This window comes from Zalophus californianus, chromosome 1, assembly GCF_009762305.2.
Source record: "Zalophus californianus isolate mZalCal1 chromosome 1, mZalCal1.pri.v2, whole genome shotgun sequence".
Lineage (NCBI taxonomy): Eukaryota > Metazoa > Chordata > Mammalia > Carnivora > Otariidae > Zalophus > Zalophus californianus.
The window spans coordinates 171347981-171368386 of record NC_045595.1 but is presented as its reverse complement, the minus strand read 5'-3'; the positions used below and the strand labels follow the sequence as shown (position 1 = coordinate 171368386).

Here is a 20406-nt window from a genome sequence, read left to right as displayed (position 1 = left end):
CATTATTGTACTATAATTCAAAAACATTAATGCAGTTTCCAACAGGGATAAATTTATTAATGGTAGTTTCTTAGTAGTGAATATGACTCAATTTAGTGAATCATCCAAGCATTTTTCATATTTACCATGCTACCTATTTCGTTTTAGCTTACAGAACAAACTCTTTTATCTTTTAGCAACTTCTGTAATTATCACTCATTTTTAGGAATATGTTTTAGTACAACAATAATACTTTCATTGAACAGCTAGAAAGAGTTTTAAATATAATTTCTAAAGTACGTATTTCCTTAGGAGAACCAAACTGTCATTCTCATAAATTTAAGAAATACTTTATCCCCACGATATAAAGGGAACATTTAGAAATAAAATACCAAACTTAATACCTGAGTCTTTCTTAGAAATTTAAAATTTATGTATTATAATCATAGAGAATCAGTTTTTTCAAATTCTATTCTCACCTGCAATTGGTTCATTTGAATAGATTTCTGGAAATGAGTTGGAAAGACATTATGAGTTCATAATGATAATTCTAATTTGAGTTTATCATTACAGAGTTTTTACATACCTCCATTGATTTGATATCTATATCCTCATTTCCCATAGAAAAAACAAACTGACCTAGTCCTCAGTAACACCAAAATAATTACTCATTTGCTTTAACCCTCAACATGCACATTCAGAATTACTATATTAATATAACCAACAACAGTGTCATTACTAAAAACAGTTTAATAATTTTTACAGGTTGTTTTTTTCATCCTTAAAATTATCTCATTAGGATGTATGCTAAGTTACTATGTTTTAGAGTTTTAAGTAGTTACTCTTGGAGGCTGTGCCTCAATACACAGGTTTCTTTTGTTTTTCTTTGCTTTTTTTTTGATATTACTTTTTTAAGGGCTAATTTGTTTTCTAAACATTTAACTATTTACAGGGTTCCAAAGTAAATTTCAAGGGAAGGCAAATTCTGAGACTTCTATCTTCCAACTTTATAGTGTCCATCCTATTGTCTCCCACCCCTGAGGGTATCCATTGTTACCATTTTTTCTATTCTTGGGTTTATCCTTATATTGTTTTTTATACATTCTTCCCACCTTATTTTTTTCACTTAAAAATATATCCTGAAAAAACTCCATTATAGTTTTTATAGATAGCCATAATTTTCTGGTGGATGTAGTGTAGTTTTTCAACTAGTCCCTTTTTGACAAACAGTTAAATTGTTTCCAATCTTTACAAATAAATCTCAGTGAGTAGTCTTGTAAATATGTCACTTTGTGTTTGTTCAGTGTATCTTTGGGATAGATTTCAAAAAGCCCAAGTGTAAATGAACATATAATTTGCCTTAAATTGTCGAATTTCCTTTCATAAAAGTTGTACTATTTTGCATTCCTACCGACAATGTATTAAAGTGCTTTTCCCTATAGCCTAGTCAGCAGAGCCTGCTGTCAGATTTTTGGATTTTTGCCAATCTGATTGGTAAAAAATGGTATCTCAGTATATTTCATTTATATTTCTCTTTTTATGAATGAATTTTAACTTCTATGTAAAAACCTGTTGTATTTAAAAATTAGCAATACTTTAAAATGAGGGGGATTTTGTTAGAGAGAAGAATCTATGATATATACATTCTAGGGAAATTTTGGAAGTCTAATGCAAGATTGGTAGGATTAGGTTGTTAAAACAATGTTATATAGGGGAAAAAAGACATGATGCTGAAAATGAACTTCAGAAGTTAGATATTTCAATTTTATTCAAATGTCACAGAAACCATGCAAAAGAAATAATTCTCATGTTGATATGCAATAATTTATAGTTAAGAAGTTTGTGGTTTAAACTTTTATAAAGTACTAAGACTTTATAAAGTACTAAGTCTTGAGGAGAAAGAAAAGCCTATAAATGATCTTGTGTAATTGCAGAGTATTTTTCTATAGCAGACTTAGATTTGATAAAATATAAGAGCCAAGTGTATTGTACTTCATGTCATAACCTAAAACCAAAGCCAGTTTAAAGGAAAATGTCCTCCACTAACAAAGACTAAGATGATGAGTTCTGGCTCTCATTCTTGGACTATTTGAGTTTTTCCTATGTGTCCTAGTAATGTTTCTAAATATATTTTAATACTTTATTTGGATTAAATAGAGTAGATCCTAAGGCTTTCTTATTAATCTGATATCAACAATTGCTATCATCTTCAACAAGAATTATATTTTCCTTGGAAGACAAAATATTAAAGAAAGGATTCTGGAGAATGATTCCTGACAATTAATTCTTAGTTATTTTCTTTCCTTTCAGCACCTTCCCTGATAGGTGTGGTAAGGAAGGACTGGGCATCCCAAAATAGCATTGCCCTATCATGGCAAGCACCTGCTTTTTCCAATGGAGCCATTCTGGACTACGAGATCAAGTACTATGAGAAAGTAGGTCTTATTTGGAGCTTCCTAAAAAACTACATATACATATATATGTATATATGTATATATTGAGCATGTTGTTATATTATTTTACTTTAAAACCTGTTCTTTGACCTAACATCATACCTACTATTTCTTTTAAAACTCTCTAATTTACTATTATGCTTATACTTTCTTAATTAATTTGTATTGTTTTATGTCAGATTATAAAGTAGAAGACACAAGATGTCCATTTCTGTCATGACTTACTATAAGAATTTTTCCAATATAGTAAGAGGCAGTAACTCCTTTAGTTTACAGTTTAGTTGACATAACATTGTTTCTACAACAACTCAGAAGACATGGTAAAATGGAATTGCTATAACCTAAAGAGAGAGTTTGTGTAGCCCATAGTTTTTGCCAATGAGTTTAAAGTTAACAGTTCACTATAATTTGGAAAGGATGATTTAAGGGATAAATGGAAATAGCTGGTGGTTTAAAATTTTTCTTTACATTTAGGTCAGCTGTTTTACTTTTTTAAGAAGCTAGCAAGATATATCTGGTTAATAAATCAACTTAATCTTAATTTTCATTTTTATTATTTTAAAATTGTTCTCAACTACTATATTTTTCCCAAATTATATACTTCCTTATCTTTATTGTATCCACATTCTTCTTTATGTTTTTTCCCCTTATTCCTCACTATTATGATATTGTGCCTGTAGACATTTTCACAGACCACATAACAATTCTGGTATGTCTCATTGTGCTGCTGCTGCTCTGGAATATTGATAAAGGGAACATTAAATTTAAAAAAATAAAGTAAAAATCATACACAATTTCTAGTTGTATAATACAGTAAGAAGGAACTTCTTGCATTTCTGTAACTGACTAGAAGCAAAGGAACATCACAAATAAATTTTTATTTCCTCTGAAGAAATACAACACAAGAACAGAAATGGAAGTCTATCTTTTTCTATTCTATTGCTTCTGAGCAAATATAAGTTTGAAAAAGGAGAGGTAACTCAGTAGCCTGCCTGTATCCATTTTTGACACTCTAGTAATTTCAGCATTATGTAATCAATGAAAACTGTCATTATGAACCAACAGGAATAACTTCATAGTCTAAGAAAGGGGAAATTGACTGAGTTTTAATTGGATTACAGATTCTGCACATTAGCCAGGCCAGCATGTGCCAGAAATCTTGTTGAGCTATCCTTTCAAATGTTACAACCTCTACCATGCTGTCACAAAATACACATATTTTCTGTCTACTCGTTTAGATAGATCTTTAGGTATGCAAAAATTCTCATTATTTAAAAAAGCAATGGGCACATATATAAGCAACTTTTCAGAATGAGAATACTCCTCCATGTTTTATGAAGGCTGTATTTTGTACACAAAATCATTCTCATTTTATAGTCATTTATACTTCATATGTTTGAAGATGAAGATAACTTGCAATATTTCCAATTAAGGACAAATCATACAGATTCTGTAAAAAGGGAACCATATTCATCCAATCAAAATTTTAGAAATCAATAATACCCTGAAAGATGGTAAATGACATAATTTCCATGTTTTAATGATAGAATAGGTAATGTTATGAAGGAGTCTATTTTGTAAGAAAATAGCAATTTTGCTAATGGAGTTACTACACATGTAGTAAACCTGGAGTTGGGAGCCAAGGATGCCTATTTCATGTTCTGATTGTGACTCTCATTATGCCTGTGGCCAAGAAAACTCAATTAATCTCCCTATGTTTCGCACTTCACATTTACAAAAGGGAAATGAAGGTATCAACTCTTCAAGTGGGTTGTAAAGATTAATTTTATAAACAGACGTAAAGATGAAAAGCACACTGAATCAGTATTAGAAATCATTTAATTTAAGAAAGAATTAAGGAAATATTTGGCATATAACATGGAACCAGTATACAACAGCATGGGAATTGTATACAAATTAAATAAAAATCATTCTTTCCATACATGAATACATAACGTATAGGCAACTAATCAATGATGTTAGAATGTCAAACCTTTCAGAGCGAGCATAAAATGATTGATAGGATTAAAACTGTTTCCAACTATGGCTTCATACCGTAACTGTTCATTTTACCTATAGGCATCTATAACATGATTTCTGCTTTCAAGAAAATATTTTTATAAAATTTATAACTAACACCTTACGATAGAACTCTTAAAGTGCTAACTTCCTTCTTTATTAGGAACCTAAATACTGTTCAGTAGGAAAAGCAAGATACGAAGAAATATATGTACAAATATATGATCATAATTTCAGAATGCAAATACCCCACTCTATATGTATATGTATATATGATTATATAAATATAGAGAAATATGGAATGGAACAGAGGGTACACCATGCTGTCTCCATTGTTGCTTGTTGAGTGGGAGTGGGATGGGGGACTGAAGTACATGGATGGAGGCAAGGAAGAGAGAGGGAAGTAGCAAGCATAGATAAATATGGATGGATGGATGAATGGATGGATCCAAAATAGCTTTGCTTTTTGTCTTCTGTCTAGTTGCCCATAAGCAAACCCTGAGACAGGATTTTGTAAGCAAGTGATTAATTAAGAAAGCTCCTAGGAAAACCGATAGAGAATGGGGAAGCAAGACTTTGAAGAAAATGCCAGTCAAACTCAGAGTGACCAACGGGAGCTCTGGAGTATAAATTACATCTCAGAATTCATCCTATGGAGATCAAGAAGCTGAGCTACCATACTCTGGCTCCAGGCAATCATTGGCCACAAGTCCTAATGAGGTGTACAGAAAAAAAAAAAAAAAAATCAGCAGCACTTCTGGTTCTCTGCAGTGGCTTTAGTAACCCACGTTTAGGTCTATAAAGAAGGTGCCAGATACAAGACTTTACGGTAAAAAAAAACAAACGCTGCGGGGGGGCTGGGTAGGAGCAGGAGCAGATAAAGGTGATCCAAGGGGGTCTGGTGGTGCACCATTAACTAAGGTACTTCCGTGCTCAGGGAACTGTGAAAGAATTTTAAGCCTAGGCTCATTATAATATTCATGTTCTCTTCAGTCTTTAATATTGGTGCCTCAGTCTTCAATTTATGGCATTTTATACCTTCCATTTCCTTTTAATCAAAGTTAGTCTGTATTGCTAACTCATAATTAGTCCACAAATGATCAATATTTACACCATTCTTTCAGGAATTCATGCTGTTTTATTATGTTCTCCTTAAAGCATTATTCTGTAAATCAGGAAAGAAGTTAAGCTGCTTAGAATGTGAAGTGTCTACAAATATCTGAGGTCAAACAACATACTGTTGTTAGCAGTGACCTTTTCTCAGGGAATGTGTAGTATTAGAAAAAGGCCCTGCCCTGGGTGTTCAAAAACTCAATTTTGGCTCAGATCTTAATTTTCTTAGTCCTGTTTCTTCATATGTAAAAAAAAAAAAAAAAAAAAAAAAAAAAAGTCTAGTAAGATAATCTCTGGTTCTAGCTGTTTTGAAATTACATCCATACAGTTTATAGATATGTTATCCCATAACTCAAACAACTATGGTTTTTCATTTATGTCTACTGAAATCAAATGCACACATACACACATATTTAAAAAACACCACAGTATTCTTCACATTATAATTATATATAAAGATTAAGACCCTATGTTGTCTTCTGTCTGTGTGTGATGAGAAGGGTATGGAGAAGAAAACATATTGCTTATTGATTATAACTAATTAGATATTGTCTGTTCAGTTAATTATACGCCCCCAATTCTTAGTTACTTGTTTCATACTCAAAAAGTGTTTCATTTTTTTACACTCAAGTGAATAAACTTTGAACATGAAAAGGCACTTAAAATAATGAAGAAAGTTAGGTATGATACCAAAAAAATCCTCTTTCATATTTACTTACTAACAAAGTAAAGCCTACTCATGAGGGAACTGTTAAAAAAAAAAAAAGACAAATTAGGTGATACAAACACTCTTTATTTAACACTTCAGGAAGGGGACAGTCTTAGAGAACTGCAAAATGGGGCAGAAGGCAGGAAACTTTTATAGGTTAAAGACTAAGAACAAAGAAGAGAAAAAATGAAAATATCTGATTGGCTGAGGCCACATATTTAATCTTATTTGGGGTGAGAAGGAAAGAGGAAAGAAGTATAGAGTTGGCTTGGCATTTGGAGACTGGCTAACTGGATATACTGCGTTTTTGATCAAACAGAATTTATTGGGATACAAAAATCGTATTCAGTTTACTGATGTGGCACCCCAGGTAGGAGCAACTTCATCTTGGGCCTAGAAAGTTATTTTAGCAAAATTAAAACATTATAGGGGCGCCTGGGTGGCTCAGTCATTAAGCATCTGCCTTCAGCTCAGGTCATGATCCCAGGGTCCTGGAATGGAGCCCCGCATCGGGCTCCCTGCTCGGCAGGAAGCCTGCTTCTCCCTCTCCCACTACCCCTGCTTGTGTTCCTTCTCTCGCTGTGTCTCTCTCTGTCAAATAATAAATAAAATCTTTAAAAAAAAAACTAAAACATTATCTGCTTCCCCCCTGTATCTCCAGCTATAAAATTTGCAAACCCTGTTGCAGTCACAAAATATCAAAAATTCCATTGAATATCAAACATGCCCTTTCCTTATTTCTACTCTTCCCTCTCTCTTTACTCTTTTTGTTCTCATTCTTGATTTTTCCTCTCCTTTTGTCCTCTGCCCAAGGCACTTTTCTTTCTCCTGCTTATTTGTTCTTTTATTATATTTATCAAAGTTAGTCTTTTTCTTTTAAAGATTTACTTGAGAGAGAGAACACAAGCAGGAGGGGCAGACAGCAGACTCTGTGCTGAGCCCGACACGGGGTTTGATCTTATGACCCTGAGATCAGAACCTGAGCCAAAACCAAGAGTCAGATGCTTAGCCAACTGCACCATCTAGGCACCCCTCAAAGTTAGTCTTGATTAGAGTCATTTATGTGTATATCTGACTCTCTCACTAGTTTGTGAGCCCCTGAAGAAAGGAGACCATTTCTTGTTTGTCGTTGTCACCCAATGCTCAGTCAGTGCCTAACACTGAAACACTGTTTGCTTTCAGTCATATTCTAAATAAATTAGTAAAAATCTTCTCCTTCTTCGGAACTCATTCGTAGGAAATTGAGAAAAGTCACCCAGCCACTGTGAAATTACCCCAGCAATTGAAAAAAACAAAAACAAAAAAAACAGAGAAAGAACACCAGAACTTTGTTCATAAAAAAGACGCATACACATGTGTCAATCAGCTAAAAGGATGTTCTGTTAATAAGTAGAATGTAAGTCCAGGAGGGAAGGGATTTCCTCTCTACTTTCAGATCCGCAGCACCCAGAAAGGCACACAGTTAATAATTCACAGACAACGATAGTTGGCTAGTTACATGCTAGGTACTTTTTTTTTTTTAAGATTTTATTTATTTATTTGACAGAGAGAGACAGCGAGAGCAGGAACACAAGCAGGGGGAGTGGGAGAGGGAGAAGCAGGCTTCCCGCTGAGCAGGGAGCCCGATGTGGGGACTCGATCCCGGGACCCTGGGATCATGACCTGAGCCGAAGGCAGATGCTTAACGACTGAGCCACCCAGGCGCCCTACATGCTAGGTACTTTTAAAAGTGTTTTTCATGGATCAAATAATTCAATCCTAATAACAACACTTTGAGATAAATACTATCCCTCTTCCCATTTTACAGATGAGGGAACTAAAGCACAACAAAGGTATGTAACTTCATCAAAATCACAGGGCCAGTAAGTGGTTGTTAATTCTGGCCTTGGTATTTGCATCACAATTGGATGTCTCAGTCAGTGCTTTCTGCTGAGGCTGATTTTCTGGGTTCCCTGAGGCCAAACATTTCATTACTCTCCAATGCCCATTTTGCATCTGTAAAATGGCAACAATAAAACATACCTATTTCATCAGGGTGCTGTACAACTCCACTAATTACCAACTGGTATCTCATTTTGCAAATATGAATCCCACATAACAGTTCCTTATTCTTATATCCGGTATTTAAAGACACTCTGACTGGTAAAGTCTTTTCCTTAAAAGTTCTCTTACTAATTTTTACCAGAGTCAGCAGTTTTTAGATTTTTGTTCAAGAGAGGTCATCATGAGAAAGGAAGCATTTCTTTTGTCTACATGGTCAATATTATCTATGTAAAATACTCAATTACTGTATTTGCCTTTGTTTCACCTAGTTTACCAATAAAGTACCTATTAGTTTTGCATAAAATTATATAATTTCACATCATGAGAACAGTGTATTGTTTAAAAAAAAAAGGTGAGGAGATTTGTAGGAAATTTTTAATTATGTGAAACATTTTCATCTCCCAGAGGTGATTTAAGGTAGCCGTTTTTGAGAGAAGGTTACATTCATGGTATCCTTTATGAAGTCGTATACTTCTCAATACCAAACTTATACAAGCCTCTTTCTTTCTCCCCTCCTCTCTTATTCTACTTTCTCAAGATAGTTTTCCCCCAGATAATAATTCAATAAATATTGTTCTTTTTTCCTAAAGATATATAATCAATAAATCTGCATCTTTATTTGATTAAAATTATATTAAGAAATTATTGAAGAAATAATCAACTGAAGAAAGAAAAAATCTTCCTTCCTTTTTTAAAAAAATGCTCAATGTACATTCTTCATTTTCTTTTGTTGTATCTCCTTCACTTTGGTGTTTGCCCAAGGGAAGAAGAGAACTTTCTCTTCACTTCCATGAATGCTACTCTTACCTTCATCCACTCTTTAGGCACAGAAACATATCTCCTTTGTTCTTTGCACCCTCTTTCCCCTGCGGCCATCTCTAACGTGTATGTTTTTTTTAAGATTTTATTTATTTATTTGAGAGAGAGAGAGTGCAGAGTGAGAGAGAAAAAGCACGAGCAGGGGGGAGGGGCAGAGGGAGAAGCAGACTCCCCATTGAGTGGAAAGCCGTAGGTGGGGCTTGATCCCAGAACGCTGGGATCAAGACCCGAGTGGAAGGCAGGTGCTTAACCTACTGAGCCACCCAGGTGCCTCCAACTGTACATTTTTCAATCTAAATGTAAACTTGCATGTAAACCTAAGTGTGGTTATTATACAGGAACTAAGGAAAGTGGGATTGAGGAGGGCATAAGGATCACCCGGAGCACACGAGCTTTTTGAAATGTGGACAATTATTCAGTTGACTAGAAGTGGGTTGGCAGCATGGATAAAGATTTACATCGGGAACAATTTCTCAGGCAAAGCTAGCCGTGCTGTTCCTAGGACCAAGCTTTGAATTTAAGTCTTCAGAGGCCCTGATTCTCTGTTACCTCACTTTATCCAGTGTAGAGAGGGAAAATAATCACAACCTTTTAAACATACTCATGAAGTTAAACACTCCACCATCTTTAACTGGCTAAGACCTCTATAGCTGTTATACAATGCATATGATATTAGAACCTAAATATTAGTTTGAAGCAAAATGCAGTAAATAAAGGACCAAGTCAGTTTCAGATATAATCGAGGGCTTCTAATGAAAATCAGCAAGTTCCTGAGCTGTTAAATAAAGTTTTGTGGTTTTTTTTTCCCTTTTTCATAATCCTTATTTGCTGCGATGTCCACCACAGAGAAATTGGATATGAGCATTTGGTACTAATTAAAACAACGTTACCTGATAGAAAATGGACAACAAGGGAATTTACTGATACAAACACTCATTATGGAGATTTCATAGCCAATTTCCGTGTTGTGCAGCAAACACCACACTGCCTGGAAGCCTGTCTAGTTTAGTGAGCCCAGGGAGTCCCACGGTGCCTGGAGCAGAGATTCTCGTGATAGCAAGCCTGGGACTGGTGCCAGCACTGCATCAAAAGCAGCATCTGTATGGTTTTCACATATCAAAATAGAAAGAAATTTAAAAGATATTTACACTATTCCATCAAGCACAGAGTCTGTACGCACATGAAAATTACAAGTGTCTACTAACTATTCTAGCTTTTAATTCTCCCCATCTTCCTAAGAGTTATACTATCTTTATCTTTTGTTTGCTTTGAAAACTGGATTCATTTGAAATGATAGAAGCTAGGCTTAGTATGTGAAAGTTTTGGTACATCCAAAAAAAGGAAAAAATTAAGTGGGGAGAACTAAGTACTCTTAACTGTACTCCATTCAAAACTTTAGAATACACCTCAATATATGGACTGAAATGAAGGTTATAAACATAATGAGTCTCAAAAATGTATGTTCTGTTTCCAAGAACAGTAAAACAATACTCCCTCCATCATGCTCAAAGGGCCTGGGATTCTTTTGGCGAAATACACTCACCAGAAGTACAATCGCAGCCTGATGTTCTTTGTGCTACTAGGTAAGGCAACACGTTGATTAACCACTCTTCTGCCAACTTGCTGTGTTATATTTCAACCAGCTCTAAGTTCCACAACAATTTAATTCGATTTCACATCCTAAAGCCAGAGTCAGTTGCTTTGATATTCCTGGTCATCCTTTTCTTAAACTACTTCCTCATCACTCTCCTAATTTCATGTCTTTCTTTTTGATGAGGTTAGGGTAAACTAAGTTGTTTTCCAATTCTGAAATCCCATGATTACATAAGCTTATTATTTTTAGTGTGTCTTGCTTTGCTATGCAAGGTGATAGTAGATAATCAAATAAGAGTAATGAAAGAATGAGAGACTTAATGTTTCCAATGAAAACATGAAATATTTTAAAAATTACAGAAAAGTATGTAAAAACTTGAAGGATGAAAGAATCATCCAATCTCTTCAACAATATATACATCTATATATTTTACAATCAAGTTTTGAATTTCTAAGAGAAAAATATGACAATTCAAAAATGATTAATTACTCACATAAATTTCCACCTCCTCTTAAAAATTATTAAGAGGGAAGAAATAATGCAGTATAACATATGGCTTGGAGTAGAGGTTATAGAACCCACCACAATATCAAATTATCAGAGGATCACAAATGTCTCTTTGAGTGGGCGGGGGAGAGGGGTAAGTTGGGGAAAGGAATGCTAGAAACAATTCTGGATAAAATATTTGGGCTGATGCCTACCAAAAATCAATGTAGTCTTGGAGCATGCAAAAATAGTATTTTTCTACTATATTTTCATTCCTTCAGAAAAGCCCTTCTGAGGAATAACAAGGACACAAATTCAAACTTCCTCTAAATTTCTGATCTAGTTTGGTGAAAATCAGACAAAAATCTCACTGACAAACACCAATTTTTCTAATGTAATGTCTCCTTGAGTTCATATTGCATTTAGCTTTCAAAGAACTAATCTTCCATTAGTGGTAAATGTAAATATAAAGTTGCTACTTTTGGAAGTTAAATATATAAGTCAGACATCTAACTTTCCATCCTACAATGATGGAAGATTAAATACTACTATATAATGCCTGTAGGTAAATCTTGCCAGATTTTCTAATATAAATTTCAAGCTAAGAGCTGCAATTATATTGTGTTATCTAACCCTTAGCAAGTTTTTCCTTGATCACTGGCCTTATTAAAATGTTGACTGAATCATATTCCCTGGAGGAATGTAAGATTTGCTTATTTTAAATGCAGTTAAAGAAATACAACCATATTTTAGCCTGTTCTTTAAACAATTACAGTGTGGGGCCAGAAGTACAAACATAATTACCAATTCATAAATTTACCCTTTCTCTTCTGATACTCTATTGCTACTCTCTTTCGTCCAGCACATAATAAGAAAATTTACACATTGAACATAGATGCATTTATTTCTTCTGAGGATTTTGAAACCTGTAATTATATGAAGGATCATGTGAAGTTATCTTGAGCTATTTCCCATAAAAGATGGGGTAGCAGTTTACAGAATGCATTGCTTGGCTCCGTTTTCCTTGAGGGATTTATTTAGGGAAGACTACTAGAGGAAATATGGACCATTCAGAGGGTAAGGCAGAATAGTAACTTTTCTTGGTAGCCAATCAGGAATTTGGGGGGCTTTCCTCTCAAAAATAGCTCACTTCAATAAATACTCTTGTGAAAGGTGTGTATGTGTTTTTAAACTGTGCATTTTTTAAAATTTCATTTTATTATGTTATGTTAATCACCATACATTACAGCATTAGTTTTCTTGTTTTTTTTAAATTTTATTATGTTAATCACTGTACATTACATCATTAGTTTTTTTTAATTTTTTATTGTTATGTTAATCACCATATATTAAATCATTAGTTTTTGATGTAGTGTTCCATGATTCATTGTTTGCGTGTAACACCCAGTGCTCCATTCAATCAATATGTGCCCTTTTTAATACCCATCACCAGGCTGACCCATCCCCCAACCCCTATAACCTGTGCATTTTTAAGCACCATTTTTATTAGGCTCTGTAGATTTCAAAATATTGTAATATTATAAAGAAAATTCAACCTTTTTATTAAAATTTTCCATAAGAAATACGTGAGTTGCTCTGTGCCTCTTCTGCCTGACTTGATTTGCAGATTTTTTACTGCCAGAGGGGAAGTCTAACATTCAAGATTTGTAGTGTATCCACAGTTAGGAAACCAGCCCTTATTTACTGCAAGACCAACTTTTGATTTCCATTGGATAAATTAGAAAAATAAAAAGGAGTTGGAAGCTAAAATGTTTGCACATTTCTGATCCTTGAAACTAATTTTGCAATCTTGACTGAAGGTGAAGAACAAAGTCTTGGAGTTAATAACTAAATTGGATTATGAAAAAAAAATACTAACATTTACTGAATATACTACCTGGACTAACTCATTTCAAGACATGTTAATTAGCTGCTAGCTAATGAGAGGCACTTACCTACTTCATGAGTACAGCTTAGATTTTAGCCTCCAACTGGCCACTTAGTAAGAAACTGTAATAAAAATATACTTAGCTATTGATAAAACATTAAAAGTGACTAAACTATTGTTTATTTCATTTTTCTTCTATTCCTTATTTAATTTTTGGTGTCTCTTTAGTCAGTTCATCCTGATACTTGTGAAATAAAATATTTGACCCATAAGAACAAAAGTGTACTATAATTTAAAATCATAAAGCAATTGAAATGAAACTGAATGGGGTAGTTCTATCAATTCTGCCTCTAACTAGTTGCAGACCTTGTACAAGCCCTTAAACTTCTCAATTTCCCTCAGCCAAATTGAAAATGGCTTTATGATATTCTTTTAAAACTCCCTTTCAGCTCCTTGACAATCAAAGGAAGTAATACTCTAATCATAGTGGATTTTGACAGACCTGTGCTAGAATTCAGGTTTTGACACTAATTAACTGTATGACCATAGCAATTATTATTTCCATGAACTTGAATTTCCTCATCTGTTGGAGAGAAATGATAACAACCAAATAAGCTATTATGAAGAACAGATTAAACAATACTTTTAAATATAAATATTTATATAAATATAAACTTGGAAAGAATAGGCATTCAATACATTTACCATTCTAAAATTGGTGTTAGTTAAAATATTAGTACCAGTTTGGGTTTTCAATGGTTCCAGTCCCTGCACTAAGATCCTTTAAATTTTGTTACCCAAACAGAATGACATCTTATCCAACAGCACCAAAAGGATTATTCTGTTCTATAGATGATATGGTAATAAGCCAAACAGGTATAAAGACCATAGATATTACACTATGTAGTAAACTACAGAGCAGAACCAGTTCCCTACATTTAAAAAGTATCATCCACATTAATGTTAACCAGTTGATACTATCCCATAATATTATTGTATTGTCACTGAAGAAGTTTTAGTATAAGCGTATGATAACATTTTAATTTGGAAATCACAAAATCGATTTCTTAACATGTGAATTTGCATACTTCTTGAACTCTAAAACATTTGACATTAAATAAGAAACATAAATTTTTCTCTTACAAATTAGATATAAATGTATAGTAGTATGGCCGGAAACATAGAAAAATAGTTGTATTATGATTATGCTTTCCAAATATATATTAAATATGTTGATGACAACTTAGGCTATATTTTGATACAGGGTTCTTGCTCTTCTGTTTAAGACAAGTTTTTTATATATGAGAACCATCCTTTAAACATGATATTCTACTTATTTTGACAGATCTTATTATTTCATTACTATCTAGTTGGGGTAAATTACTCCAATGTGTCCGCCTTTTCATGTCTTCCCTCATGGTTCTCATTTCTTCTTTGTCTTTCTTCTTACTCCGTAAAGACCAAAGTAGGTTATGCAGAGGATACGTGGCAACCAAACATTCTCTTTCCCTCATCTACCATCCTTGTAATAACGTCTTCTCTTTTTATTAATCATTTATGAAAATAGGTATATATCAAAAAGTAGGCAATATTATGGTAAATAAAGATTTCATTTGCAAAGGGATTTCCAAACTGAAAGCATAAAAATCCTCTTAGAATTACAGAATTTAAAAATATGAATGGTCGTTAGGGCAAATTTAATCTAACTCTGGCATATATTAGCATGCTAGACCCAGAATAATTGTGGCTTCTGTGACATCCAAGACCACAATACAGGTATCCTGAATGCAAGGCCAGCTCTCTTCTAATATTCCATATTGTTTCAGAAAGCACCACCATTTGGAAAATGTTATTTAATAGGCTACCCTTATAGGAAAAGATACTGAACATTAACCTCATCTAAAGATCAACTGTATTAGTTTTCTGTTACTATATAACAAATTACCCAAATGCTTAGCAGCTTACAATAATGAATATGTATTATTCACAAAGTATCCAAGAATCAGAGATCCAGGAGTGGCTCAGCTGCATGGTTCTGGCTCAAGATCTTCCATGGGGTTGAAGTCAAGCTATTTTGGGCTGCAGTCAGCTGAAACAGAGGCTAGGGAAACTTTTCTCAAGCTCATTCATGTGAGAGGAAACTTCAGCTGCTCATCAGGTGGGCTTGATCACATGTAAAAAAGAGGCAATATCTTTTATAATCTAATTTTAGCAGTTACTATCTCCTCTGTCATATTCTATTGGTCATACAGACCAACCCTGGTAAAATATGGAAGGGAACTGCATAATGGTATAAACACTAGAAGAGGGGATTGTTAGGGTGAATCTTAGAAGTGGGCCACTGTATCGGTCTTCTCGGAAGGATCTGTGGTGCTTTAATTTGGCTTCAACAGAAAATTGTGAAGAAATGCAATGTAACTACTCTGAAACACCATGTCTTTGAAGGGGGGGAATCGGAGGGGGAAACAAACCATGAGAGACTGTGGACTCTGAGAAACAAACAGAGGGTTCTAGAGGGGAGAGGGGTGGGGGGGATGGGTTAGCCTGGTGATGGGTATTAAAGAGGGCATGTATTGAATGGAGCACTGGGTGTTATATGCAAACAATGAATCACGGAACACTACATCAAAACCTAATGATGTAATGTATGGTGATTAACATAACATAATAAAATAAAATAAAATAAAAAGAACAACCATGAAAATTATGAAAAAGATTAACAAGGTAATTAATTAATTAATTAATAAAAACATACTCTAGATAGTTCAATGATATGGCCATTTCATTTTTAAAAATTTTCTTAGAAGATTATACTATGCTGTCCAAAATTGAACATATAAAAGCCCAACTTCATACATATAACAGATCTCTTTTTTTCAAATAACTCAGTTATGTCATTTAAATATCCCACGTAGTTATTTTTCTATGTCTAAAATAAAAGTAAAACAAAAAACCTAACTACATTTCCAAGTAAATAAACCCATTCTTAATCCTCATGATGAGGCTTAAGCAGAAAAACTTATACCTTTGGCCTATCTTCAGCTATAATTAAGAATATATGGTGCTTTGACTCTTGCAAGACCTTAACAATTTCTGATAGTTCAAGTAGACCAGATCCCATGAAAGCACAATTCCCCTGGCCTTACAAAAGGATAAAGCTGCCCTTAGAAACAACAGAAGTTTTCTCTCACTATATAAATACTCCTGGATAGTAAAGATATAGAGGAAAGTAGTTAATGTTGTTGTAAATAACTAAAAATTTAATTTGTGAAAGAGATCTCTAAACTTGATTTTATGAACCAACACCGTATCTTCTCAGGTCATTAAAAAAAAAATTGAACTTTTTCCCAAATAAGTATTAATTAAAATATCAAAAAATACATCAAGTGCTGTGCCACATAGTTTTATAAAGAGCCATGGGAAGATTAATAGATCCACTCATAGTATGGAAAAAACTGGGCAAAAGAGCTGCATGAATATTGGTGTTTGTATGTGTGTGTGTACGTGTGTGTGTATGTGTGTTTGTGTAAATATAAAATTAAATCAAGAAAGGTCATTTCTCAAGAAATTTGTATCTAGATTTGTATTACCTGATATATTCAAATAAATATCTTAATAAAGGCAAGGCTTAAAACAGCATTTCTCTGCTTCAGCCAATCCTCTAAACTTATCTTTTCTAATTGTTAATCAGTACATCTCTTCACAAAGAAATTTTGTTTGAGAAAATGCCTTACTTTCTTAATTTAGAAAGATACTTAACATCCTCAAGAAATGCATCAGACCTTTAAAATTTAGAAAAAAAAATAATTACTACAAAAGTGCACAAAAACAGACACATAGATCAATGGAACAGAATTGAGAGCCCAGAAATGGACCCTCAACTCTATGGTCAACTTATTTTTGACAAAGCAGGAAAGAATGTCCAATGGCAAAAAGACAGTCTCTTCAACAAATGGTGTTGGGAAAATTGGACAGCCACATGCAGAAGAATGAAACTGGACCATTTCCTTACACCACACACAAAAATAGACTCCAAATGGTTGAAAGACCTAAACGTGAGACAGGAGTCCATCCAAATCTTAAGGGAGAACACAGGTAGCAACCTTTTTGACCTTAGCCGCAGCAACTTCTTCCTAGAAACATCGCCAAAGGCACGGGAAGCCAGGGCAAAAATGAACTATTGGGATTTCATCAAGATAAAAAGCTTCTGCACAGCAAAAGAAACAGTCCACAAAACCAAAAGACAACCGACAGAATGGGAGAAAATATTTGCAAATGACATATCAGATAAAGGGCTAGTATCCAAAATCTATAAAGAACTTATCAAACTCAACACCCAAAGAACAAATAATCCAATCAAGAAATGGGCAGAAGACATGAACAGACATTTCTCCAAAGAAGACATCCAAATGGCCAACAGGCACATGAAAAAGTGCTCAACATCGCTTGGCATCAGGGAAATCCAAATCAAAACCTCAATGAGATACCACCTCACACCCGTCAGAATGGCTAAAATTAACAAGTCACGGAACAACAGATGTTGGCGGGGATGTGGAGAAAGGGGAACCCTCCTACACTGTTGGTGGGAATGCAAGCTGGTGCAACCCCTCTGGAAAACAGTATGGAGGTTCCTCAAACAGTTGAAATTAGAGCTACCGTTCGATCCAGCAATTGCACTACTGGGTATTTACCACAAAGATACAAATGTAGGGACCCGAAGGGGTACGTGTACCCCAATGTTTATAGCAGCAATGTCCACCATAGCCAAACTGTGGAAAGAGCCAAGATGCCCATCGACAGATGAATGGATAAAGAAGATGTGGTATATATACACAATGGAATGTTATGCAGCCATCAAAAGGAATGAGATCTTGCCATTTGCAACGACGTGGATGGAACTGGAGGGTGTTATGCTGAGTGAAATAAGTCAATCAGAGAAAGACATGTATCACATGACCTCACTGATATGAGGAATTCTTAATCTCAGGAAAGAAACTGAGTGTTACTGGAGTGGTTGGGGGTGGGAGGGATGGGGTGGCTGGGTGATAAATATTGGGGAGGGTATGTGCTATGGTGAGCGCTGTGAATTGTGCAAGACTGTTGAATCACAGATCTGTACTTCTGAAACAAATAACGCAACATATTTTAAGAAAAAAGAAAAAGAAGAAGATAACAGGAGAGGAAGAAAAGGGGAGTATGTCAGAGGGGGAGACGAACCATGAGAGATGATGGACTCTGAAAAACAAACTGAGGGTTCTAGAGGGGAGGGGGGTAGGGGGATGGGTTAGCCTGGTGATGGGTATTGAGGAGGGCACGTTCTGCATGGAGCACTGGGTGTTATGAACAAACAATGAATCATGGAACACTGCACCAAAAACTAATGATGTAATATATGGTGATTAACATAACAATAAAAAAAAGTGCTCTGGGAGTTAAACTATTACAGCAAAACTCTTTTAGCTTATTCCCGCATAGTAAGCAATGTGTAGTAAGCTGCTTCATTTCCCGGCTCTGCTATTATTATCCTGATTCCTCAGGGGAAAGCTTAAGTGTCTTAGATTCTCAAATGTGAGGGAAAAAAACCTAAGTCTGTTATCTGCTTCAAATAAGTAGAAATAATTATGAGGCTTCTCTGACCAGATATAATTTTTTCCTTGGAGAATAAAGCAAGGCCCCTTGCAACAGCCATTATTAATGACACTGATATAATTACTATTTGAAAAAAGGAAATCTGCCCAGAAAAATCAATTATAAACCACCAAAAGTTCCTTGGACTTTTCAGAGAGGTTCTCTGCTTATTGTCCCTCATGACCTCTCCATTAAGAGAATGGTTGGCTCTACTCCTAATGGTTGCCTTCAATTATTTACAGGGGATTTCTAAGCTTTGGTATTTCATATTAAAATGGTCTGGAGAGCATTTCCTGATTGTCTTTCTTGCAGAACAGAAGAGTCACTCTGGGGAAAGCAGTAATCCAGGTGGCTTTGCTCTAAAAAAGGTGACTCAGAACCCTCTCCAATTAGGACTGCTTGTCGTGCAAACACTGGTTCTCATAAAATGAAGTAAACAATGTATGATGATGTTACTGTCACTGAAAAGTTACTGGAAAAAATAGTTACAATAGTCATTAGGAGTAGTTATCTGTAATCTAAGGAAAACCTGTTTTTTTTTTATGTCAGTGTTTATCGACTCCTTTGTTTTTAACTAGTCACATTCTACTTCCCTCAGCATCAGCCCAGTGTCATCCAAATTTAATTAGTCTCCCGATGTGACTGGCGTGTTGTAATTGTGTCTTGTCTATTCTTTGACACCTTGAAGTCCATAAAATTTTCTAGAAGAAAATAAAGCTGAAGGCACAATTTGAAATAAAACAAACTGTATAAAATGATATAAAATATATCCCAGTCATGATACATGTTGAGATCAGGATATGACTTTGTGAAAAGGACCAAAGAAACTTGAACTCATTCCTCTGTAATGGTCACCAACTTGATCATATACATCTTTTAATTACAAAGCCTACCATGTTTTTTGACAAAGGCTATAAACAGGAACTATTTTTTTTTTAATTTATTTATTTGAGAGAGAGAGAGAGAGAGAGAGAGAGAAACAGCATGAGAGGGAGAGGGTCAGAGGGAGAAGCAGGCTCCCCGCTGAGCCGGGAGCCCGATGTGGGACTTGATCCCGGGACTCCGGGATCATGACCTGAGCCGAAGGCAGTCGCTTAACCAACTGAGCCACCCAGGCGCCCCAGGAACTATTTTTTATTTGTTTGTTTTATTAGATGAACTTATTAAAGATATGGTCTTTTGACTGAATAAGATCTGGGACTTGGAGGAAATGCATTTAAGGTGTTTATTTGTAGCAGACCACAAAAAGACATTTCAAAACACATTCACGTACAGTCTCTGATCTCTATCCTTTGTTAAATTAGATGATCAGAAACAAAGTATCTGCAAACGCCACATATAAGCCCATATTCTGCCTTCAAAACAACATTGGTTGACATTATCGTCTACTCATTTATTCAATAGCCTTTATTTTTAAAAGCACTTGTATTTTTCTACTTGAGTAATATTTGAGGAAAAATCTAATTTTCTAACTTCAGTGTTATATAGTTTATTGTCAAAAATAAAATATATTTCTCAATTTCACTTAATTGCCAGAACTTGTGAACCCAATTTTTGGCCCAAGTATTGTAATCTGCAGAATATAGAAATCAAAAATACCCACTCCTTTTTTATTCTTACAAATGGACATTTTACCTTGTATTAATATTTTGTTTTAACATAGGACAAAGCAAAG

The 20406-nt window shown here is 34.6% G+C and overlaps 1 protein-coding gene across 7 annotated transcripts in view; it reads left to right on the top strand.

Annotated features, from left to right (window-relative positions):
• EPHA6 (EPH receptor A6) overlaps positions 1 to 20406 on the top strand; it is an 828987-nt gene that overhangs the window by 502661 nt on the left and 305920 nt on the right. For all 7 annotated transcript variants that reach the window (XM_027586196.2, XM_027586194.2, XM_027586193.2 and 4 more), the window contains exon 6: positions 2290 to 2414. In XM_027586196.2, the coding sequence (XP_027441997.1) occupies positions 2290 to 2414 (125 nt within the window). The remainder of the gene's footprint in view (positions 1 to 2289; positions 2415 to 20406) is intronic.